Source organism: Microtus oregoni, unplaced genomic scaffold, assembly GCF_018167655.1.
Source record: "Microtus oregoni isolate MIOR12 unplaced genomic scaffold, Mior012 000001F_ref0000356, whole genome shotgun sequence".
Lineage (NCBI taxonomy): Eukaryota > Metazoa > Chordata > Mammalia > Rodentia > Cricetidae > Microtus > Microtus oregoni.
This window is the reverse complement of record NW_024543060.1, coordinates 88,706,195-88,731,466: the sequence shown is the minus strand read 5'-3', so window position 1 is coordinate 88,731,466 and position 25,272 is coordinate 88,706,195. Positions and strand designations below refer to the sequence as shown.

General features: G+C 43.3%; 1 protein-coding gene across 2 annotated transcripts in view; it reads left to right on the top strand.

Annotated features, from left to right (window-relative positions):
- Positions 1-9,096: 9,096 nt before the first annotated feature.
- Uhrf1bp1l (UHRF1 binding protein 1 like) overlaps positions 9,097-25,272 on the top strand; it is a 69,104-nt gene continuing 52,928 nt past the window's right edge. Inside the window, exons 1-2 of one of the 2 annotated variants that reach the window (XM_041665093.1) lie at positions 9,098-9,433; positions 18,491-18,635. Coding sequence is in view for 1 of the 2 variants with exons in the window: in XM_041665084.1 (XP_041521018.1) it covers positions 9,390-9,433 (44 nt within the window). In the remaining variant the exon portion in view is untranslated. Of the gene's footprint in view, positions 9,434-18,490; positions 18,636-25,272 lie in introns of both variants that reach the window. The other variant, XM_041665084.1, reaches the window with a different exon arrangement.

Here is a 25,272-nt window from a genome sequence, read left to right as displayed (position 1 = left end):
CCTCTGTAGTGGACTGCGTGTGCGTGCCTGATGCGTGTGTTCGATCAGAATTGTTGAGATATTCTTCAAGAGTACAAAACCGTATGTAGTGTGGAATTGGATATAAGGTCTCTCCAGCCTGGCCTTCATTTCTTAGCACTTGTCATCAGGTTGTAGGATTTGGTCATAATAAATTATTCGCTGTTTAGTTTTTATGTTTTTTTCCTTCTTTCTTTTTTTCTTTCTTTCTTTCTTTCTTTTAAAAAAAAAAAAACTCACATTCGCACTCCCCAACGAATCCCCAGCCCTACTTGCTCTCCAGGACTTAAAGTATCCTATCTACAAAGGATTTCCTGGCATCTGACATGCTCCCTCTCCGTTCTAATTCCTGGAATTAGATGTCCTTCCTGCGTGCTTCTGTAAAACGGAGGACTCCTGTGTCCTGATGTTAAGATCTTGGAGCCCAGCATGGTGGCAAATGCCTTTAATCCTAGCACTCGGAGGCAGAAGCAGTTGGATCCCCGAGTCTACAGAGCGAGTGCCAGTACAATCAAGGCTGCACAAAAAAAGGAGGTACTCTCTTGAAAACCAACAATCCAAAATAAATAAATAAATAAACAAAGCTTAATTAGGGTGTGGAAATGAAGCTCAGCAGTAGAATGTTTGCAAAGGCCTTGGGTTTTGATCACCAAAAAAAAAAAAGAAAGAAAGAAAAGGAAAAACATTATTGAATGTATCAAGTTAATTTTGTTCAACTTCATCATTTTCTTTTATCCAACTCAACACTGAAGTGAGAAGATCTCAGGTTGAGGCAGGAGGATCACCTCTTCCAGTCTAACCTGGGCTACATAGCCCAGATGGCACTATATGTAGATAGAGTTCTAGTCTCAAAACCAACAAAAGAGAAACTCTCACAAACAAAAAAGGGATCAGCTCATTTCCTCCAGTCAAGTGACACATTATCTTTAAACCTTCTGTCATCCAATAGCCATCATTTCTATTTCTCATTTTTAAACCACGCTCTTTCAACCCTGTCTCTACTGTGCTTCCATCCTTTCTCGCTGAATCTTCTGTCTGGCTTTCCTCACTATTTACGTGATTCTTGAGCAAGATTCTTCTTGCTCTTGGTTTTGGTTATCATCGAGTACAGATGCTTTTTAAACCTGAATTTTCTATCTTGTTTCTATAAAATTGAACACTGAGTATCTTTCCATAATTAGCTGTTCCACTCCGTTTACCCATTTCAGCTATTGGTGTTCCTCCAAATTCCACCCGGTGCTCCAAATGAGAAACCGCAATTACTATCAACTCATCTTTACAGAGTAAATCTCTGTAGTGTTTGACTGATCTTGCTTCATCTCTGCCAACACTTCCTTATCTCTCACTTGGAATAACGCCACCGCCACCTCAAGGCCCTTGCAGCCTCTGTTCTCTTTTCTGAAAGAAAGCATAGTGATTAGCAAGCACTTTTTATAACTCACAGATCCGATCAGCCTCCTGTGTCGATCTGTATCGACTGCCAACTTGACAGGATATAGAGTTACCTTGGAGACAAATTTCTGGGCGTATATGTGAGGAGTTATTCTAGTTTGGTTCATTGTGATGTGAAGACCCATCCTAACCTCCAGGCTGAAGTGGTTCCTGACTGTGGATACCATGTGGATGGATACCGCATTTGCCGCCATCGCCGGCCACCATAACTTCCCTGCCATGACTGTACACTCCAACTGTGAGCCAAATATGAACACTGTCTTCCTTAACTGAAGTTTGTCACATATTGTATACAGCAATGATAAAGGTAAGTAATACAGAATAGTGACACCAAGAAGTGGGACTGTTCCTGCGATAACCTAGCCGTGTAATTCTAGGCCTTTGGAACGGATTTGCAAGAGGAATGTGCATAGTTTTGAAACTTTGGAGTCAAAAAGTCCTCACATACTATAAGTAGAACATGATGGGCCATTCTTGGAGAATTTCTGAAGACCAAAATATCACGAGAAATGCAGGCAGTGGTGCCCCAGATCTTGAGGATTTGGAGGAAACAAGGGCACTGGGAGGGGATGGAGCTAAAGTTATTCGTGTTCTCTTCTGACAAATAACCTAGCTATATTCTACCCATGTTCTCGGAACTGATGTGAGTCAGAATACAGGAGTAATGTGCTAATTGGTTTGCAGAAATATTTTCCAGATGGGTTAACATTCAGGTTGTGAATGATCACTGCTTATGTCTCTCACTTTGTGTGTGTGTGTGTGTGTGTGTGTGTGTGTAAGAGACAGGGGGGTGAATTTGAAAGATTTGTAAAATGTGCATTTTTCCAGGAAGCTTTGCACTGTGAAAGGTACTTCAAGGGCAAGCCCCTGCCCACTGAAGACTCTGTCTTGTTAAAATGCATCCATCTGAAATGAGAGCCCACACTGATACAGCTACTGAAAGAATCCTTTAAGGACAGTGGTTCTCAACCCATGGGTCTTGACCCCTTTGGGTGATAGGGGGAGGCAGATCTCTGTGAGTTCAAGGCCGGCCTGGTTTACATTGTGAGTTCTAAGACAGTCAAGGCTAGACAGAGAAAGCTTGTCTCAAGATAATTGTCATTACATTTATGTAGTGTCCATGCACATGCGTCTGTAAATGCCTTATCTGCTGAGCCATCTCCTCGATCATAATTTACAATCCATCCAGTGATAGGAGCAGGATAGTAAACACCTAACAACTAGATCTCTAAGGATGGGCCTAAGTCTTGGTTTGTAGTGTGTCGTAATTTTTATTGTGTGACTAGACTACCATTATCACAGCTGATTTCAAACCGTGCTGAAGTTATGGAACAGGCGTCCCATTTGAGAAGATGTAGACAGTGGAGTCTTAGGAGCCAGCCTGACCAGCTTCAGCACAAATTGTTCAATAAGAACGCTCTTCGCTTTCACGCTTTTCACTCCCTTCCCACCCCTTAGAACAAATGGTTTAAAGAGTGCAAACCCAACTTTTCTTTTTTGTTTATTTTTTTTTACATTTTAAACTATTTTTAATATGCATTAGAGTTTTATTTGCACTTATGTCTGTGTGGTGGTATCAGAGCCCCTGGAACTGGAATTACAGTTATGAACTGCCTTGCAGGGATTAGGGATTGAACCCAGGTCCTCTGGAGGAGCAGTTAGTACTCTTCAGCACTGAACCATCTTTCCAGCCCTTTTAAAATGTAGTCTTCTCTCTCTCTCTCTCTCTCTCTCTCTCTCTCTCTCTCTCTCTTTCTCTCTCCTCTCTCTCTCTCTTTCTCTCTCCTCTCTCTCTCTCTTTCTCTCTCCCCTCTCTCTCTCTCTCTCTCTCTCTCTCTCTCCTCTCTCTTCTCTCTCTCTCTCTCTCTCTCTCTCTCTCTTTCCTTTCCTTTTTTCTGATTTTTTTCAAGACATGGTTACTCTATGTAACAGTCCTGGCAGCCCTGGAACTTGCTTTATAGATGAGGCTGGCCTCGAACTCACAGATCTGCCTGTCTTTGCCTCCTGACTGCTGGGATTAAAGGAATGTAAACCCAACCTTTTAAAAGAGTGTTTAAGCATAAGCATCATGTAAGCCTATAATGAATGCATAGAAGACCAAAGTTCTTATATTAATATGACGTAACAAAATTTTCATCTTGGTGCTGGTTAAGTTGGAGTCACCTGAGCAGAGGGAGCCTCCATTGAGGAAGTGCTTCTGTGAGACCAGTTGATGAGCCTGTCTGTGGGGCATTTGCTGACTGAGGTGTGTGTATGTGTGTGGGGGGGGGGGGGCACCGCCCATTGTGGATTGTGCCATTCCTGAGCAGGTAGGCCTGCGTTGTAAAAGTAGTTGAGCAAGCAGGAGGAAGCAAGTTGGTAAGCAGTGTTCCTCTTCCGTGATCTCTGCTTCAGATCTTGCCTCCAGGTTTCTCTGTGGAGCTCCAGCCCAGGCTTCCATCAATGATGGATTGTGACCTCTCACCCGGATAAACCCTTCGCTCCCACAGGCTGTTTGTGGTCAGTGTTTAATCGTAACAGCAGAGAGAAAAATTAGGACAATGCTCATTATGAGTTCTTTAGGACAATCATGGCTCCAACCTTTAAAAAAATTACACTTTTTTTCCCCTTTTCTTTTCTGGTTCTATGGATCAACCCAGAGCCTTATGTATTCTCGGTGAGAGGGTTGCCACTGAATTTAAAATTTATGGTTTGCAGTTGGGCCGTGGTGGCGCACACCTTTAATCCCAGCACTCGGGAGGCAGAGGCAGGCGGATCTCTGTGAGTTTGAGCCGGCCTGCTTTACAAGACAGACTCCGAAGCTACAGAGAAACCCTGTTTCAAAAAGGCAAAAAAAAATTTATAGTTTGCAAATTGAATGCCAATTACCAAACCTGCTAATTTTAAAGCTCTACTGGGTTTATTCTAGTTTGAGGTACTGTGCATCGTCTCTATCAGAGAAGAGCCAGTGGGAAACTGTTAGCGTTTCTTTTCCACAACGAAACTGTGAGTCTCACTGACAGCCTGGGTTCTATAAGACTTGTTTGGAAATGAAGTCTTCTGTTGTTCTAACCACCACATTAGAACACCAACCACTTAAACAGCTCTGACTCTCACACGCCGGTGTTTTGACACGCGTGGGTCCCATCTGCTTAAATCACTCTCTTCTGACTAGTGAGTTACCAATAGCTCCCATCCTGTCGTCTTGGGCCCTTTTCTGAGTGGTTCTATTAGCATGAGTGATCTCTACCCCATGGTGAAGGCTTAGGCCACCGCTGGGCTCAGAAAGGAGCAGTGTCTTTCCTTTCCCATGGTATAAAATGCCGACAAGCTGTCTTTCAAACCCAAGTCTTTGATTTCAAAGACAGTTATAATTTTTTTTCAAGCAAATTGAAGTGGCTTGTTCATCTTTTGAAATAATATCTCTGGGTGAAAAAAAATGAGGAATGAGGACATGACTGTTGTAGGTATGGTTGAGGGGAGAGCTGTGTTGTGGTGAGGAGGAAGAAAATAGCCAGAGGGTTCAGACTGAGCACAGTCAGGAGAGGAGACAGGGACAGGGAGAACCAAGAGACAAAATCTGAGCCCAAAGTCGCTGAGGCTATATAGGGATCAGCAGCTGGGGGAGGGGAACAGAAGTCCAGCCCTTGAGCTGGAGAGATTTAGGGCAGGGGAGGTTGAAAGGTGTTGGGAGGACCACTGATGCTGAGCGAGACTTGTGGGTTCCTTTGATTCCTAGCAACCTCTACTGTAAGCCCTCCTGTTTTCGCGAATCTGTTCTCACAAGGTTTTGCTTCTGTCTCACAATGATAACAAAAAGTAGCACCAGTGTGCGTTGTTAAACTCTGTGCTATCTCATTTAGCCGTCACAAACTACGGAAGTCAGATACTATTATCTCCTAAGGGGTGAGATACCAGCCTGGAAAAGCATTAAAAACATAAAATCTTGCCAACGGTTACACAACAAAAGTGTCTGAGGCAACACTTGAGCTAGCCTAGAGCTCTGGGTCTTGGTCACCTGACCCTCCATCCACACCAGGACATCAGCCTCAAGAACATTTTTTACCTTTTAGTTCAAGCAACTCTAATTTGTTTTGTTTTGTTTTTAATATCCAAAACATGTTTGTTGGGGTGGTTTTCCACTTATCTCGGGGTGCTTTCTAAATCCTGCTTCCTCCAGAAGGACCAGCCTTCTGTCGGCCTTGTTCTTCCTGCTAGAGGTAGGCAAAGAAGAACCAAGGAGCCGAAATAGAAAACGTCCTTGCATCCGGCTAAGGGCTGTGGTGATGTCCCAGCAGCCTGGACATCTCCCAGCCATGAGCTGGGAGCTGGAGCTCTGCAGGAAAAGCTACTTCTTGTTTCCTCTCTCTTTTCTGGAGCGATGGAGGCGTCCCTTCGAAGAGGTGTATTCTTAGAGGAGGCTGTCACCATCAGAAAGCCCCAGATATTTTTAAAGGCTTTGTTTTATAGTATATGATTAGATGTGAAAGCCAACCCACATGCTATCTTTTCCATTCTCTCTCTCTCTCTCTCTCTCTCTCTCTCTCTCTCCATCCTCCCTCTCTCATTGTCCTCAAACTCCCAGTCTCATATGGTCCTCTTGTTCACCCTCCTGATTAGCTATTACTACTACAGGCTAGTGGAACCATCGTAATCCCACATCCTCGTCCTTCAAAACAGGTCAGGTTCTTTGGTTATGCATAAACTGTGCCCCCAACGCAAATACCTTCCTGGTACACCCTCAGGAGGTAGTGCAATTTCTTTTCCTTTTTTAGACATAACTCTGTCATCACTTTTGCCTCTGAGAAACACTGAGTTGTGGCTGGGTGACATGGAGACACAGAATGTAACAGTTTTCCTATTTCAACAATTTCCTTTTTTTTTGATAGAGAAAATTTCAAATGACTTTTGCATACTCATTTATTCAGATACAAAAGCCTCGCCGTGTAGATGAATTGAGGCAATGACCCTATATTCCTTTAATGTTTTTATATCTCAGCTGTAGTTTTGTAATTCCCTAGTTTATTTTCATTTTCTCTAGGTGATTGTGAAAACAAGCCTTTCAGATCTATAGCCATAAGTGAGTTAGCTGAAGGTATAGCGAATACCTGTATCTGCCTAAAACTTTTTAAAATGCTGATTAAAAATGAATAGTAATGAACTATGTATGGAAGATAGCATTCTGGTACATGCTATGTACCATAGCTAGTATGGTACACGCCCAACCCTTTGCGGGCTTTGTTCTGTTCTGTTGAGCCCAGATCTCACCAGGTTGCTCAGTTCTGGCCTTGGGCTTGTCTTTTGACTAGTCACAGTCACAGGCATGTACCATCGTGCATCTTAAACTTTTAAGTTTTCACACTCCAGCAGACTTATATTTGACATTTGAGTTATATGTCCACATAAAACAGGCATCTCTCTCAATTAACCAGATGATAAATAGTGTATCTAGGTATGTTTTAAAACTCAAAGTGGCCCCCCAAAATGTTGAAGAGGCCAAAGATTAATTTCACCCATCTCTTTCCTAACTTTGTCATGTACACATGAGTGCACTCTGAATGCGCATAAACTAAAACTTAATGTGGGCAGAGCACTGCTATAATATCATCATATCATAATCAGAGAGATTATGACTCTGTACGAAGCCCAGAGCAGAGAAAAAGGCCTGTGGGTGTTGGCAGTTTGAATTACACTAGTCCATCCAGTCTGTTCTGTGCTCAGAGAGTGACCTGGGCCTTAGGAATATTTTAACTTCCTTGTATTCTGCTTTGTTGTTCTACACTTGTTAGTTTCCTCTTGGTTCTAATCGTTCATAATCTGGACAACGCAAAAGGTTCAGCCAGTCCAAAAAAAAAAAAAAAAAAGAGGAAAAAAAAGCCCAGCTTTTGTTACCTGTAAACCTTAATCAAATGTTGTTTTTAACATTTATTCTTTCATACATAATGCTGATTTCCACCTACAAATTACTTTGAAGATAAGACACTGTGGGCCTGGGGACAAGTGACATTATCTGACTGAAGCACAGGGACTGAGAAATGCAGCGTTCTGGGTGGAGACGGTGGATGAGTCACCTGACCAGGAACACAGACGTGGCCAGCTCTAGTGACCTGTTCTAGTAAGGCCCTAAAGTAGGACACATGACTGTCATTGGCTGTCATGCTAGGCCTCAAGGAGGGATGAGTCCCACAACAGGCATTTTTATAATGAGCTGTTAAGGATCATATATTCAAGCAGTTCAATTTTTGCTTTGTAGTTAATTTTTAAAAACCCGATTTTTTTTTGAGAGGGTGTTGCTATGTAGATCATGATGACCTCAAACTTACAGCAATCCTCCTGCCTCTGTCTCCAAAGTGCTGAGATGACCTTTGGCTCACCATACTCAGCTTGATTACTTTCAAATATCTCAGATTGCTTTCATCCATACGCAGTATTCGTGGCAAGTTCTTGCTTGCTAACCAGGCATGCTTCGTGCGCTGCTAACTATACTAGGGCTTTTGTCCCCCCACCTCGAATGGCTGCATTGTCTATCTGCCAACTCGATATGAAACATTCTCATGATTTGTATCTTTCCCCCAAAACCTGCTTCTGTAACAGATGACCAGCAGAACGGCCCAGACACACCAAGTGCCTACTTAGGCTCCTGCTCAAGCATCTACGGGAGGAGACTCTGTATTTTAAAGATGATTAAAAGTGATGCTAACTGGCTGGGGGAACTGGCTTAGCAGACAATACCCTTGTCATATAAGCCTGACGACTTGAACTTGAACCTGCAGAAGCCACATAAAGCCAGGTGTTTGTATTCTCAGCTCTCTTTAGGGTAGATGGGAGAAGCAACAAGAGACCAACAAGAGAATCCTAGGAGAGCCAGTTAACCTGGAGTCTGCAAGTAGCTGTTAAGAAAGAGATAGAGGGTGAGGAACCCTGCCTGTTCCCTGACCTCCACCTGTGTGCCCAAAGTCAAATACATAGACACACAAAACACCAAGTGAAGCTAAAAGGGAAAACAGTCTTTCCAGGTTCACAACAGTTAGAAAAGTATTGGAACCAGGAGTGCAATTTGGTCATTCCTTTTATCAGTGTGTGTGTGTGTGTGTGTGTGTGTGTGTGTGTGTGTGTGTGTTTAGACACGCACAAGTGGAGGCCGGAGTACAATTTTTGGAAATCAATTCTCTCCTTGCTGGTGGTCTGGGCATGAAGCTCAGGTCATCAGGTTTGCATGACAAGAGCTATCTATAACTGGCTGAGCCACCTCGCTGGCCCCAGACCTTCTAATTTCCAGGTCTTTAGATACATCCTATTAAATAGGACGTGCTGTCAATTTTACTTCCTTCGGGGTGAGACTAAGGGAAAACATTAAATTACAGCTGCTGGCTAAGGGAAAGATCTTAGCAAAAGAAACGGAGGTAATAAGCCGAGATGGTCCAAAAGGCAACGTCAAGAGCGGAAAAGTTGAGTTCGGAGGAAATGAAGTAAGACGTGAACGAGAAAGTCAGTGACGGAGGCAAAGGCACGGTAAGGGGGAGGTGAAGAAATGATGAAAGCGCCAGTAGAATAGGAGTCTATGGATGCTGCTGAAGCAGGGCAGCAGAGGATGCTGGCAGAGTCCGAAGGACAAGCGGCTGGACAGCCCCCCTTCCCCGCGGCCTCCACAGGCCCCGCCCACTTCCAGCTCGCTCCGCCCCCAGGCTCCTCTCCCCGCCCCCGGTCTCTTAGGTGATGCTGCAGCCAAGATGGCGCTGGCGGCGGCCGCGGCGGCCTGAGCGTCATGCTCCGGGCTCTCGGCGGCGGCTGCGGCGGCGGTGGCCTCGGCCAGGGCCTCGAGTCTCTCCCGAGAGTGAGCGCTCGGGCGCCTCTCCTCCGTCCCGGTGAGACGGGACCGCTAGGAGACCGCCGTGAAGGGAGGAGGAGGCTGTGAGGACCACTCGAGCCCCGCAGGCACCATGGCTGGGATCATCAAGAAGCAGATCCTGAAGCACCTCTCCAGGTCAGCGAGCGGGCGAGCCGGGTCCCCTCCCTCCGCTGGCCTCCGGGGCTGGGCCACAGGTCCTGGCTCTCTCTCCCGTCGCTGGTGGCGCCCCCGACCGGCCTCAGGAGGCACGCGGAGGGTGGCGGGTGGCGGGGTTCAGCGGGCCAGGGTCTCCCCGAGTGACGTCCCTGGCGTCCCCCAGGTGCTGAGTGCCGGGGTGGTCTGGCCCCGGGTCCGGCTCGGGAGCTCCCGGGGCTCGGAGGCGAGCGGTTCCGTTAACCGAGGACCGCTGGGGTGTGTGTGTCTCTGTGTGTGTTTGTGGACTCTTGGGACTGAGGCTGCCTTCCCAGGGAAACGTTAACCTTGCGATTGTTCTCGGTGTCCCCGTCCCCAGCTCCTACCTGGCGTTCCCGCTTGGCTGCACGGGAGGGTGTGCTTGTTTGCACAGTTGGGATTTGTTTTAGGTAAATAAGCAGAGTTCTCAGCTTTGGCAAGTTCTTGACGGAGTCGTTTCAGTTCCCGCAGCGTTCTGAAGAGTTTTCTGGTTTTGCTTCCGAGAGACCCCTTTAATTCAGGGAGTTGAACGTCTCTGGTGTTTGAACCTAAGCCCTGTCATTCTTTCCATTTCATAACACAGTTTTAGTCAGGAACATGACTCAGTAAACTGGCAGTTTGTTACAGCTCTTGGGCTTCTCCATATTTGTCTCAAGACACAGGCTAAATGTAGGCTCCTGTTCCAAGTTGGTGACAGGGAATTCAAGGCTCCTGGTTATGATCTCTTCCTGCCCTCTGTTATTTCTCAGTTAATGAATACTTTTAACTGATTAAAGGAGGGTACTCAGATATAATGATAGACTTTTATACTAAACAGAAGCCTTCATTCACCCGATTTATTTATATTGCAGGTGATAAATTGAGAACACGAACAAAAACCATACTATGATTCAGCAGATGTTTCCCTGACATTAGACTGGATAAAATTTAATACATATAGTATATATATGCATAAAGTATCGAACTATAGCAAAGTTTGTGAACGTGTATTTGGTTCTTAATGTCACTAATTGGAAAGTGTGTGTGTGTGTGTGTGTGTGTGTGTGTGTGTGTTTGAAACAGGTTATGTAGCTCAGGCTGTCCCATAACTCATGACAAATCCCCAGCTAACCTCAAGCTGAGCGTCATCCAGCCTTAACTTCCTGAGTACTTCCTGAGGTTTGTGCTCCCACGCCTTGTTGGAATTTTTTTTTTTTTAAATTGCATAGACAGTGCAATACTGAACCGTCTTATTTTGGAAGAAAGTTTTATTTCTTTAAAATACTGTCTATTACTTAGGTAAGTCGGATTCATATGAGATACACTGTCCCCTTTCTTAGCCCTAGTTCTGTAAGAAAATTCAGATCCATGGACAATGATTCAACTGCCTATTTCTTTCCCAAGGATGATGGTATTATACCACTGTGTGCCTAGAGGAAAATTTAATTCAATCGATAAGTGCCTTAGGGCATTTTATCCTTTAATTCTCTTGTATGGGTCCATTTGGGAAGAACTCTTAAGAGGAAGAGCAGAAGTGTAATGGCTTACTTTATCCCATAGATAGCACCCACATACTTAGAGTTAAGTACTTAGGATTACGTAGAATCTTCGTGATTTCTTCCGCCTGTGTGGTAAATAGTAATGAGCATTTCTTTTCAAATCAGGAAGTTTCCAGAACACTGGTGTTTTCTTTCGTCTTTGATGGAGAAATCATTTGCAGTTTATTTTTGTAAGATTGTTATTTTACACTCACTTGCCGTGTGTGTCCACGTGTGCACATGTGTGCCGGATCCAGCCAATGTACAGGAGTCTGAGACAACTTGAAGAAGTTGGTTCTCACCTACCACCATGTGGGTTCTGGAGATGGTAATCAGTTTACCAAGCTGGCAGAGTGCCTGCGTATCATGCAAGAAGCATTGGGTTCAATCCCCAGTGTTTTTATAAACTGACTGTGTTGACAAATTCCTATAACCTCAGCCCTCAGAAGGTGGAGGTTATCAATTCAAGGGCATCCTCAGAACTCAAGGTCATCCTTAGCATAGACTGAGTTTGAGGCCAGCCTGAAATACTGAAATACATTGGGGTAGCGAGGTTGGTACCTGTCCTGTCATAGAAAGGAAGAATTAGGAAAATGTATAAGTGCTTATAGGCTCTTTTGTAGGGACGCTTGCAGGAAGGAAGAAGTCTTATGTAGACCAGTGGTTCTCAACCTTCCTAATGCTGTGACTCTTTAGTACAGTTCCTCATGTGGTGACCTCCAACCATAAAGTTATTTTCATTGCTACTTCTTTACTGCTGTTATGAAGCGTAGTGTAACTATGCTGATATGCAGGATATCTGATTTGCCACCCCTGTGAAAAGGGTCATTTGACCCCCAAAGGGGTTGCGACCCACTGGTTGAGAACTTGTGGTCTAGAAAGCTAGAATGCTCACTCTGAATGAACCTTCAGATTTTAAGACTGAAACTAGCAGTGGTGGAGACTGGGCAGTGCTTTTGAAGCTGGCTTGTTGGGAAAGTGTGCACGAGGAGTTGTTTTATAAATAAGAGGCTGACACATACTCTCAAGTAAATATGGAATGGACTTTTAAGTCCACTTCTCTGTTTCTTGCCTAATATTTGTTTTCTGAGTGCCTCTTGCGTTAATGAAAAGTTTATGTACTTGACTGATCTGAACTATGGGGAGTGTGATGAGAGAGAGGAAGAGGTTAAAAGTTCTGTTTTTAAGAGAAATGAAACAGGAAAAGCCTTTCAAGAAGAAATTACCCAGCTATTTTAGACTAGAACAGGGTATGTGTTGAAGGTAGTTACAGGGGAATCTTTTTTACTTTTTCCCCCAGTAAGGAACTAGGAAGTTCTTTAAAAAGCCCAAACACACACAGGAAAGGAAGATAGAACAGGAACTGCCTTCCGTTTCACCTTAGACCTTTTGATTTGTTGCTCTGTGTCTGTCTGTGTCCAGGTGTATAGGTCCACAAGTAGGGACAAAAGATTCAAATTTAATTAATTAAGCTGGGACAAGAAAAGTGATAAGAAAACTTCAGGTAGAAATGCTCCCCTTGTGCCCTTAGCCCCAGGACAGTGTATTCTGCATGGGTTTGTCTGGAGATGGTTCTCCCGGTAGACTGCACCTCGTCTGGGTGGAGCCTTTATCTTGTTTGAAGCAGTGATTATCCATCACTGGCACTCTGTTCCTCGGGGGACATTTGACAGTGGTTTTGATTATTATGATTTGGAAGGTGGTTCTGTTGGCACCTGGTCGGTAGAGAAACTAGACACTATCACGCCCAGCATAGGCCTCTAAAATTAAAAACTCATCGGGGCCAATGTCAGCAGCTGAAAAGCAGAGAAACTGGTTTAGAACATGTAGCTGTGTATCAAATGATCGAGCTAGATCACTTAGCTAGCTAAGGTTATTTTGTCTGCAAATAACAGAAATGTGGCTATTTTTGTAAAAAGGGAAATTTAGTTGAGGCTTCAGGGGTGGGTCACCAGATTCATCGGAAGATCTGACCACAAACTCTGAGACAGGCGGAAGTCAGTGAGGCTCCTTGATTATCCCTGAGAGATGCCCCTGTCTTTTATCTTAGATCAAGGTCTGTCAGCTTCAGGTCTGAGACCAGACACTTCCATGCAGTGTGGGTGTGGGTGTTTAATGTTTCTAGGAATTTCCAAAGGTTCTTGAGGGCTACAACTGCTCCTGGCTGAAAACTGCAACTTTGGAGGACTGACCAGTTTCTTAGGACGCTTACTCTCTGATCTTTCCTGCCAAGTTTTAAATTCTTGGGAGGGAAAATCTTTCTGGCCCAGTTCTAGCTATGGCAAAGTGTTGAACAGTTCTTAGTTGCCTTTCTGTTTCTGTGAGGAGACTTTATGACCAAGGCAACTTATACAAGAAATCATTGAGTTGGGGGCTCACATTTGCATAGGATGTGTTCACAAACATCACGGTGGGGAGCATGGCAGCAGGCACTCAGACACAGCACTGGAGATCTGACTGAGCGCCTGTATCCTAACCCATAAGTAGGAGGCAGAGAGAAAACTAGCTGAGAATAAATAACAAGAACTTTTGTTATTTATAAAGCCCACCCTCAGTGACTCACCTCCTCCAATAAGACTGACCGCACTCCTTAATCCTTCCCAAGTAGTTCCACCAACTGAGGATCAAGCATTCAAATATATGAATCTGTAGGGGCCATTTTCATTCAAACCACCACTGACAGCAAAGATCTGGTTATGGAGAGAATTATTTGGAGTCAAGATTGCTACTCATTTTGATGTCAGTAATAGGCTTAACTAAATTAGATTTTCACGGGCCTCATTTGCTATGTTAAGGAAATTGAACTTCCTACCTGGGGCTGGATGACTGCTAATAAGAAATTCTAGCTAATAGAGGATGTAGTTAGTAAGAAAGTCTTGCTTGTAGAGTCTAGGTCCAGGAACAGCATCTAAAGTGGAAATACAGCTTCCATAAATGGACTTGGGGTAACTTAGGTTGTACAGTGATGTATTGAAAGGATGCTGAGGTTCTTCAGAACCTAGTATCTCTGTGTTTGCAGAACCAGGTTTGCAAAGGTCCTGGGTCCAGGTCAGCTTCGAGGATAGAAGGAGAGCCTTCTGTGTCTCAGTGTGGATGTTTTGTAAACTAGGGGGAAAGTACGGTTTATGGGGTGACTGCATGCCTGGAACATGGCTTGTGAGTGAAGTGCCTGCTGCACAGCCGCGAGGATCTGAGTTTGTTTCCCAGCACCCACATACAAACTGGAAGGGGCAACAAGTTTTGTAATCCCAGGGCTGGGAAGGTCGAGACAGGTGGCTCCTAGGGCTTGCTGGTCAGTGAATCTAGCTGAATTGGTGAGCTCTAGGTCCAGGGAGACCCTCTTTTTCAAAAGATAAAATAAAAAAGGTAAGGTGGAGAATGATTGAGGAAGACATCAGGTATCACCCTCTGACCTCCACATGTGTGTATTCTCATATAAATATGTAAACAAAGTTTATTTCTCTTTGTCGTTTTTTGTTTTCAAGACAGAGTTTCTCTGTGTAACAGCTTTGACTGTCCTGGAACTCTCTTTGTAGACCAGGCTAGCCTCGAACTCACAGAACTCCGTCTGTCTGTGCCTCCTGAGTGCTGGGATTAAAGGTGTGTGCCACCAGTGCCCAGCTGAAATTACTTTCTCAGTTAATTATCTCACTATTCAAAGACTAAGTTTTCATAGGCTTTTTTTTTTTTTTTCCGAGACAGGGTTTCTCCGTAGCTTTTGGTTCCTGTCCTGGAACTAGCTCTTGTAGACCAGGCTGGCCTCGAACTCACAGAGATCCGCCTGCCTCTGCCTCCCGAGTGCTGGGATTAAAGGCGTGTGCCACCACCGCCTGGCTCATAAGCTTTTTTTGTTGTTGCTTTTTTTTTTTTTTTTTTTAAATTCTGAGGCAAGGTCTTGCTAGATAGCACAGCCTTGCCTGGAACTCTGAACATTTTTGTTTATTGTGTGTGTGAGCTACATGCATGCCATGTGTGCGTTTGTAAAGTTAGCAGAAACCAGTGAGAATGGGTCCCAGGAGTGTTACTTTGGTCATCAGGTTAGGTGGCAAACATCTCTACTCACTGAGCCACCTTATCAGCCCTGGCTTGGGCCTCTTGGCTTTTCTGCCTACAGTTCCCACGTGCTGAGAATTCAGACGTGGGTCTTGACCTCTGGCCCATAGGCCTCCCTTTTGTGATAAAGCTTCCTAACCCGTGGGACCGTATGTGTCCCAGGTCCTGAGCACTTACATTTACCACATATTGAGCATTATGGATGCAAGGATGATTTTAATGGATTATATTCTGGTCAAGGAAGTGTAAGTAGGGTTTTTAGCCTGTTTCTAAACTGTGCTGCAGTATGAAATTTGTGGAAGTTGGCTGACTTAGAGAAGGCAACTGAGAGAAAACTGAGTTACTTTTTGGACAAATGAATTTACTTTTATAAGTTTTGAGGTTACTTAAAAGTAATTTTGTTTTTTTATGCATTTGTTTTTAATTACTTAATAAATAATTTTAATGTAATCCCTAGTGATATGTATGTTGATAATAGTCATACTAATTTTTTTAACAAATAAATTCCTGAGTGCCTGCTTTATATGAAATACTGCTCTCTAGCACTGAGACTATAGCAATAAGAAAGGTAGATAAGAATCCCCTCACTCATGGGGTTGACATTTTAATAAACAGTAATTAGTGAAACATGTAACAGTGTGTTAAGTGCTGTTGTAAGAAGTAATGGAAGGGCTGGAAGAGAGGGAGGGGTTTCTAGTTGGTCTTGGGTATGCTGGTCAGCAGTGCTCAGCTGGGATGTATTTGACAGGACTCCTGGAAGAGGTGGCGGGGGCAAATGCAGACAGCTGCCCAGGCGGTCACTCACACGTCCTTTTGAAATGTGTTGAGGTGAACTAGAGGCCAAGGCTGCGGATCACGTGCCTCATTGACGAGGCACTTGTTTGGCCTGCTCAAAGCCCAGGGTTTGATCCCCAGTCAACAACAACCAAGTCCAGATCATGTCGAAGGACAGATACTAAAGATGTAGGATCTCCTCTCCAACTCTGGATGTAAAATGCTGGGCTATTGGGCACAGAGCCCGGAGTTCTGTCTAGACTCCGTTTGAAATGGGGAGGCGTGGTGGCACGTGCCTGTAATCGTAGACGTGTGATGTGGAGAAGGAAACTCTGGAAGTTCAAGATCATTCTTTGCTACGTTGTGGGTTAGAGGCCAGTGTTGACTAGGTAGAAATTATAGGTCCTCATACCCCGGTCCTCTGGAAGAGCAGCCAATGCTCTTCATCGAGCCTTCTTCAGCTAGTTTCAGGTTTTAGTTCATAATTACTGGGGCAAAGTTTCCTTATATCCAGTATCAGAGTGGGAACTGGTAATGACTAGCTTTCACGCTGAAGTGAGGTTGGAAACCAGTGGCAGGTTTGCAGCCAAGGGTCACCTTGGCAATCATGTGAGAAACAGGACAAGAGAAGACACAAAAAGCTAATGAAGAAGGTTAACTATTCAGTTTAAAAAAATATTAGCCAGGTAGACAGATGCCTTGGAGTTGCTGAGAGTCAGTTTCTGGCTGTACTTTGGAAGCAGAGCCAGCATTGTCTGACAGATAAGATACTGCCTAAGACAGAAGAGCAGTAAAGGATTCCACTGACAGATGGAATTCTCTTTAACTAAACTGGAGATGCTGCCGGGAGAGTGTGGGGCTCCACCTTGATTGAAGATCAGAGGACTTAAGCCTACTCTTGCTCTTTCAGAGTTGTTGGCAAGAGGTCTGGCCTCAGCAGTGGCTACAAACCAGAGATCCTCACCTACAGTGTGGTTACTTGGTAACTTGGATATTAAGATGTCCCGTAGAGGTGGATCTATTCCACGCTGACCAAAAGTCAGAGAATTCAAGCCTATTGCTTCTCCTTCATGTTTAAGACGGGAGGTTTAAAGCACCTATAGGAGACTTGGTCTAAGGTGTCACTGCATGTCTTGCCTAAATCAACAAAATTCTTAACTCTGGAAATAGTGATTTAATGACTCAAGTATTGAAGCAAGTAATTGTTCTGCTTGTCCTTTGTGTCATGATAAAGCTGTCGTTTGCCTTCTTCCTCCTTTTGGATTAGGATATATAAGCATATGGAAAATCAGTGCGGGTGTATTCAGGAGTCAGCATTCATTGGATAGCCCTCCCAGTTCTATCCTGTGTCTCTGTGTTTCTTTCATATCTCTGTTTCTTGCCTAACATTTCTAATCCACACACCCCTACCCTGGAACAATCAAACCTATCAAGGCTGGAGCCCAACAGTGTGTGGCTACGACAGGGAAGCAGGCTATCAGAGATTGGTGATTTGAATCAGTGTTCGTATGGGATGGAGACACCTCCATGCTTTTAAAAAAAATGTATAACATGTGTTAGACCGTGCAGCCATTCAAGTCTGGCAAGAACAGTGGAAGTGTTTTTGTGTGGTTATCTTTTGGTTTATGAAGAGATGATATTACAGGATGAATTGGTGAGGCCATCCAATTGGCTTGTTTTGGAAACTAGGTTTTCTACATCCCTTTAGGAATGATCTTCTCTGGTTTGTAAGTTACTTGTCTTCTTTTCCTGCTCTTCCCTCTCCCTTCCTTTCTTCTTTCTTTTTCACTTTAGAGGCAGGGTCCAGTACCATGCCTTAGGCTGGCCTGGAACTCACTTTGTAGTCCAGACAGGTCTTGAGCACAAACAGCAGTTCACCTGCCTTTGCCTCCTGAGTACTGGCAGTACGGATGTGAGCCGCCACGCTAGACAGGATTATTTTTCACAGGTAACGTTATGCTTCAGTATTCTCTGAAATGAAAACTACAGTTTTCTTTGATTTGGGCAGTTAAACTGATGTGGTAATTTGTATTTGTAGGTTGCTTGCTTTTTTGAATGTCTGAATTTATTTATTTAATGTTAAGTTCAGCCTTTGTATAACCTTTATGTTACATAGCTATCTCTTTTTTATTACATACACTAGAGACCAGCCTGGTCTACAGAGACAGTTCCAGGACACAGAGAAACCTTGTCTCAAAAACCAAAACCAACCAACCAACCAACCAAACAAACAAATAAATAAAAATGGATTAAAAATGGATGTAGACTCGGTGTGGTGGTGCATGCTATTAATCCTAGCACTTGGGAGGCAGAGGCAGGTGGATCTCTGTGATTTTGTTTGAGGCCAGCCTGGTCTACAAATCGAGTTCCAGGACAGCTGGGACTGTTACACAGAGAAACCCTGTCTCAATAAATAAGTAAGTAAATAAATAAATAAAATAGAAAATAAATAAATAAAGGATATACATAGTAGAGTAATGGCAGTGGTCCAGAGGATAAGGAACTCCTAAGGGGTTCATGTGTATTCAAATGGAAGCAGTGTCTGGCTGTAGAGTAATCTGGTATGAGATATAACTGTGTTTTTGTGAGCACATCACAGCTGAATATTTCACTCCTCTCCTCTTCCTTCCCTTAAACTTGCCCCCTTCTGTGTCCCCTGTGTCCCCATTCCCTACAGCATCCCCTGCTGGCTGTGGTGGAGCTTGGTGCGCTGTGAATTGCACACTCACCTAAGTGAGTACCAGAAGAGGCTAAGAAGCCCTGGCAGCTGGCTGCTGGCTTTCACCAGGAATAGGGACCCTTTGTCTGAATTTCCTGCCCAGGTAATACTTCTCTTCCCCAGTTCTGGTTTCCTTTCTAGAAGCACGTACTGTACCCCACATAAAGAAATTTCAGTTTTTGAAAGTAGGTAGCTACAAGTTCATATAAATCCTCTTATCCTCTTTTACAATGTCTTTTTTTTTTTTAAATTTACAAGGTTTGGCAACTCAGAAAGTTGTAACCGTCCTTTTCTGATGTTGCACAAAGGAGTTTTATGGTGTGTAGCCAGTATTTTGCAATAGCAGCTGGCATTTGATGTTTTAGTGGGTATGACTTCATAGACTAATGTGATTACTGAGGTCTGAAGACTCTTAATCATAGAAATGTTTTGATAACTTCTCATTCTTCATTGGAGGCCGAAAGAGTTTATTTTGTGTTTAATATTAATTGTGATCTTTATCATTTAAATCAAGAGTTCTGACTGTGGAAATGGAATCAGTTTGCCGTTTTGCAGCCTTTTCGCCACTCTGTTCTTGCCTTCTGTGTCTCTTTTGAAGATTCATTATCAGTGGGTCTGTGCCACCTGCACATAGTTCCAGCTAATTGGGATTCTCCAATAAAAGGATTGCAGTCTGGAGTTGGAGGCTGACCTGGGTGGTGTATACACACACACACACACACACACACACACACACACACGCGCGCGCGCGCATGCACACACAGATACATCAGGTCCAAACAAGGATTGCGGAATCTAGAGTTGAAGGCTGACCAGGCAGGGTACACACAGACACACACACACACACACACACACACACACACACACAGAGACACATCAGATCCAAATGAAAGGATTGCAGAATCTGGAGTTGAAGGATGACCTGGGCAGTGTACACACACACACATCAGGTCCAAACGAAAGATGAAAAAGTAACCTTAGTGAAATTGCACAACTAGTCACATAGCTGCTCTAGGGTAATGCAGCGGTTAGTAAGCTTCTGTCCATTTGCTCCTCAGCAGTTATTTTGACACAGTGGCCTGGCCCATTCACCATGCTTGCCCATCTTGACTCCATGCAGGCAGTTAGGAATCCGTATCTCACAGCAAAATTGTCAAACTTTTAGTCACTTTCGAAATTCATTGAAGTGTCTTGGTAATTAAGATTTTTTTTGTTGGCATTTATGGATGATTCTAATTTTCTCTATATATCTAGTAAATCATCTGGGACAGGTGCTCAAGAAATATAGTTGCAGTTGGTTGCATTTTTTCCCCATTGCACCTCTTCAGCATAGATTTGCTCTAGTCAGTGCTTATCTTATTGGAGATGAGGCATTATGATTGTATTCTGTTGTTTTTTATTTTTGGTAAGATGCATTTATTTTATGTATATGGCTGTTTTGCTTACATGTCTGTCTGTGAACCATGTGTGTCCTTGGTGCCCATGGAAGCCAGAAGAGATCATTAGATCTCCTGGAACTGGACTTACTGAACTCTATTCTAAGTTTAAACCATTTTCTTATATCATTACTAGGTTATTTCCAGGCTTAATTCTTGTTTCTTTACCTCCTATATTTTTCTTTTCCCAATTCTGGCCATGGACCCCAGGACCAGGTACATGGTAAGCAAATGCTTTACCAGTAAGTTGTATCCCCAGCCCTTGTAAGTTTGTTTCTGTTTTTGAGACAAGGTCTCACTAAGTTTCCTAGACAGGCAGGCCTTGAACTGACTTTGCATGCTAGGCAGGACTTGAATTTGGTGCAGCCTATTGCATAGCTGCATTAATGAATTGTGTCCCCAGACCCAGGTTAGCTCCTCATTTGACTCAGTCATGATTTCTTTTTATTAAATGTGCCTTATGTTTATAAACATTTATGTATTATATTTTAGGTGAGTGTTTTTTCTATGTGTATGGATGTACACTAGTGACTGTGGTCGCAGAGGAGACAGCAAATCTCTGGAACAGAGTTAGGACAGTTTGAGCTGTCATGTAGGTACAGAGAATTGGATCTGGGTCCTCGGCAGGATCAGCAAGTGCTCTTAACCACTGAGCATCTCTCCAGTGAGACTCTTGAGTTTATCTTCTTGTTCTGAAGTCAGGACATAGCAAGCAGACTATTTGGCACACATTTGAACATCTGCTTTCACTACCCAGATTTAATTATCAGTTTTTCTTCTCTCTTTTTTTTTAACCACCAAATGTTTTCATTTCCTTCTTATTTTACAGTTCTTTATTCTATTCTTAGCACTATTACCAGAACTGTTTCAAACGCTAATCTTAATTTCTTATTAAATCTTTTGGTGATTCATGTTGAAGTTTTAAAGAAAAGCTTGTGTTGGTGGAAGCTGCTTATTTGTTTCCCGGCTGCCCAGACCTGAAATAATCACATAAAACTATGTTAATTAAAACACTGATTGGCCTATTAGCTTATGCACATTTCTAGTTAACTCTTACATCTTAAATCAACACATCTCTATTACATCTGTGCATCATCACCAGGCTGGGGCATATTGGCAAGGTTCTATCCAGTGTCCAGAGCCTTTCTCCTGCAATTGCTACATGACTTCTCTTTGATGCTGCCTACTCTCTCCTCCTCTGCTTGGAATTCCCACCTTGCCCTATTTTGCACTGCAATAGGCCCAAAGCAGCTTCATTATTAACCAGTGGTATTCACAGCATACAGAGGGGAATCCCACATCAAGCTTGTTTATAACAGATTTCTTAAATTCTTTATTCCTTCCTTCCTTCCTTCCTTCCTTCCTTTGTTTCTTTCTTACGTAGCAGTCCCAGTTCCCTCTCCCTCCTCTCCTCCCGCTTCCCTCTTTTTCCCACCCCACTCCCATCTGCTCCTCAGAGAGGTTAAGGCCTCCCCTGGGAAGTCAACTAAGTCTGTCCCATCACCTTGTTAAGGTAGGACCAACCCCTCCACCCCCCATGCCTAGGCTGACAAGGTATCTCTCCATAGAGAATAGGCTCCACAAAGTCAGTCCATGCACTAGGGTTAGAGCCTGGTTGTTATCATTCATAAAGAGATGGTGGGGGACCCATCCCATGAGGGGTGGTGGCAGGTCCCCTGGTGGGTGGCCTGAGGCCTCGGTGGGAGACAGACTGATACACCATGCAAAGAGACTTTGGGTATAGAGTTTATTTAGTGGGTTATGGAGGGGGAAGGGAAGAGGAGAAGAAGGTAGGGAGAAGAGAGAGAGGCAGAAGCTGTCTCTTTAGAAGGGAAGAGAGAGAGAGAGAGAGAGAGAGAGAGGAAGAAGAGGAGAAGGAGGAGGAGGAGGAGGAGGAGGAGGAGGAGGAGGAGGAGAAGAGAAGAGATCAGCTTGCCTTGGCAGAAGGGGGGAGTGGGTGGGGCTTGTCTCTTAAAGGGACAGGGTACCTAGGTGACAAACCAGCCAGCAGATTATACTGGTCTCATTGCCAGTGGTTCCAAATACTGCCCAAGCCATACCCTTGTTACCTGTGTTCAGGGTGCCTGGTTCGGTCCTGTGCAGGTTCCCCAGTTGTCAGTCTGGAGTGATCTTTCATGGGTCAGCTAATTCTGTGGGTTTCCCCATCATGATCTTGAACCCTTTGTTTGTATTATCATTTGTCCCTCTCTTTGCCTGAAGCTTGGTCCAGTGGTTAATTGTGGATCTCTGTTTTTGCTTCCATCTGTTTCTGGAAGAGGGTTCTGGCTTCTCTGGGGTTGTGAACTGTATGTTGGTTTTCCTTTGCTTTATGCCTGGTATCTACTTATGAGTGAGTACATACTATGTTTGTCTTTCTGGGTATTGGTTACCTCACTCAGGATGTTTTTTTCTAGTTCGTCCATTTGCCTGCAAATGTAAAGATGTCCTTGTTTTTAAGAGCTGAGTAGTAGTCCATTGTGTAAATATACCAAATTTTCTTTTTTATATATTTATTTATTTATTATGCATACAATATTCTCTCTGTGTATATGTCTGCAGGCCAGAAGAGGGCACCAAGACCTCATTACAGATGGTTGTGAGCCACCATGTGGTTGCTGGGAATTGAACTCAAGACCTTTGGAAGAGCAGGCAATGCTCTTAACCACTGAGCCATCTCTCCAGCCCCCCCAACCCCCAAATTTTCTTTATCCATTCTTTGGTTGAGGGTTATCTAGGCTGTTTCTAGGTTGTTACTATTATGAATAATGCTGCTATGAACATAGTTGTGGTGTGAGTGTGCCTCTTTTGGGTATATGCCCAAGAGTGGTACTGCTGGGTATTGAGGTAGATTGATTTCCTAATTTTCTGAGAAGTCTCAGATTTTTTTTTTTACCCCCAAAGCATTGTTGTTGTTGTTGTTGTTTTTTGAAACAGAGTCTTTCTACATAGCTATGAGTATTCTATAACTTACTTTGTAGACCAGGCTGGCCTCAAACTCAGAGATCCATCTGTCTCTGCCTCCTGATTGTTGGGATTAAAAGCATGTGCTATCACATCTGGCCTCAAAGAATTCTTCAGATTGAACTTCAGTTCATAAAGTTGATGAAAGTTGATTTGTATTGACAATGGAACTGTGAGTCAGATAGCATGTCCTATTTATTTTGACTCTTCTCCCACCTGGACTGAGCCACAGTCAGTGTACTTGAGGCATGAGAACACTGATTCATGGGAAGAGCCCTTCTTGTTTGTTTTTACCCAAGGCAAAGCATTTCTTTCCTATGAAATGTGTTATACTCCAGTATGATGTTCTATATTGTAATAGATCTGCTTATGGTCACAGTGTGTATGACACTTCATGACCTTGAACACACTGTGGCCTCTGTCAGGATGTCCTCTCTGTCTTTCTCTAGACAGAAACTTTCCCGTATTTGTGTGGTTTTTTTCAAGACAGGGTTTCTCTGTAGCTTTGGAACCTGTCCCGGAAATCACTTTTGTCCATTTGTTGGAAATCAATATCCTATAAATTTGGATCTATTTCCAAATGCTGTAGTGTGGTTCATTGACCCATTTTGTATTTACACTGGTATCAGGCTAATGTGATTACTCTGTTCTTTGAGAAATATTGAATTGGTGTAATGCTGCTAACCTTGTTCATCCTTTTGAAAGCTATTTTAGGCCTTCAGCATTTCTGTATGAATTTTAAAATAAGCATGCTATTTCTATCACAAATCCTTATGAAACCTTACTTTTAGTTATCTTAAATTTATGCCTATGTGTGGAGAATTGGATTTTTTTTAACAATACTGAGTCATGGAGCCACTTACATTTATTTAGCTCTTTAATTAATACATGTTATATACCCTTTTAATTTTTTTAAAGAATAAGTCTTAGACATGGAATCATTTCTCTCTCTCTTTTTAAAATTTATTTATTTATACAGTATCCTGCCTGTGGGCAGAAGAGGGCACCAGATCTCATTATAGATGGCTGTGAGCCACCACATGGTTGCTGGAATTGAACTCAGGACCTCTGGAAGAGCAGTAAGTGCTCTTAACCGCTGAACCATCTCTCCAGCCCCTACCCTTTTAAATTTATACCTCAAAATTTCATATTTTTTACAGTCAGGTGTTGACACATCTGTAATCCCAGCAACCTTGCTTGGCAACCTGAGCTCCCTTTCTGGAGGGAACCAACTGCTGAAATTTGTCTTATAACATCTGCATGGGTGCATTTGCACACAACTACATGAATGCACACATGCATGCACATAAGGATAGTAAAACAAACTCTTTAAAGGGAAGGAAGGAAGCAACCCTTGAGACGACAGTGCTGGGGTAGAGGATGCTGTGATCAGATTACAGGCGTGGTTTTGGGAAAGGAGAGAAACGCGGATGCTCTAGAAGAGCCTCGTTTGTTTCTTAGTCTCCAATGGAGGAACTTACGGCTGCATAATGCAGTTCATGGACGACGAGAAGATATAATTAATTTTAGATTAAGAATTTAATGTTCTTAGACAATAATCTGGCAGTCTTGTTAGTCTTGATAGATTTTAGATTAAGAATTTAATGTTCTTAGACAATAATCTGGCAGTCTTGATAGATTTGGAAGTCTTTCCAAAAATGCCCTCTCTTGCTGACTTTAAAATGTGGTATTGTAAGCCAGGTGTGGTGGCTCTTGGGGAGCAGAGGAGGGCAGAATTCTGTGAGTTCAAGGCCAACCTAGTCTATGAAGGGAGTTCTAGTGGCACCCCAATGTAAGATAAAATGTAAGATAAAACAAAAGACCATGGCTTGAAGGAGCTTTATCTTTCTAGAAATGGCGTAAGAAATACAGTGACATACAAGCTTATATAACAATGATGGCTTTAATTTGCGTATGTAATATTATTATTATTTGGTGCTAGGGTATCAAACTCAGGACCTCATGCTTGTTAGGCAAGAGCTTTGCCATGGAGCTCAGTATTGAGTTTGATCCCTGTAAAGAAGAGAAAAACCAATTTTGGTAATGACTGCACTTTGTACTCATTTATTTCAAGTTTGGGATTTGTGTGTGTGTGTGTGTGTGTGTGTGTGTGTGTGTGTGTGTGTATGTGTGTGTTTGTATGTCCTGCTGAGGAGAATTGAGAATCTTGAGAAAAATCATTTTGAAGACTTCTGTCCTAAAATGTTGGTTTGATTCTTTCTCAGTCACACTTGCTATTAGTCAGTTTGATCCTGAGATAATGTATTAGTGTTTCATCAGGAAAGGACAGAATTGAACATGCTTAGGTCATGCCAACCTCTAGATAAATGAGCTGTAATTAAG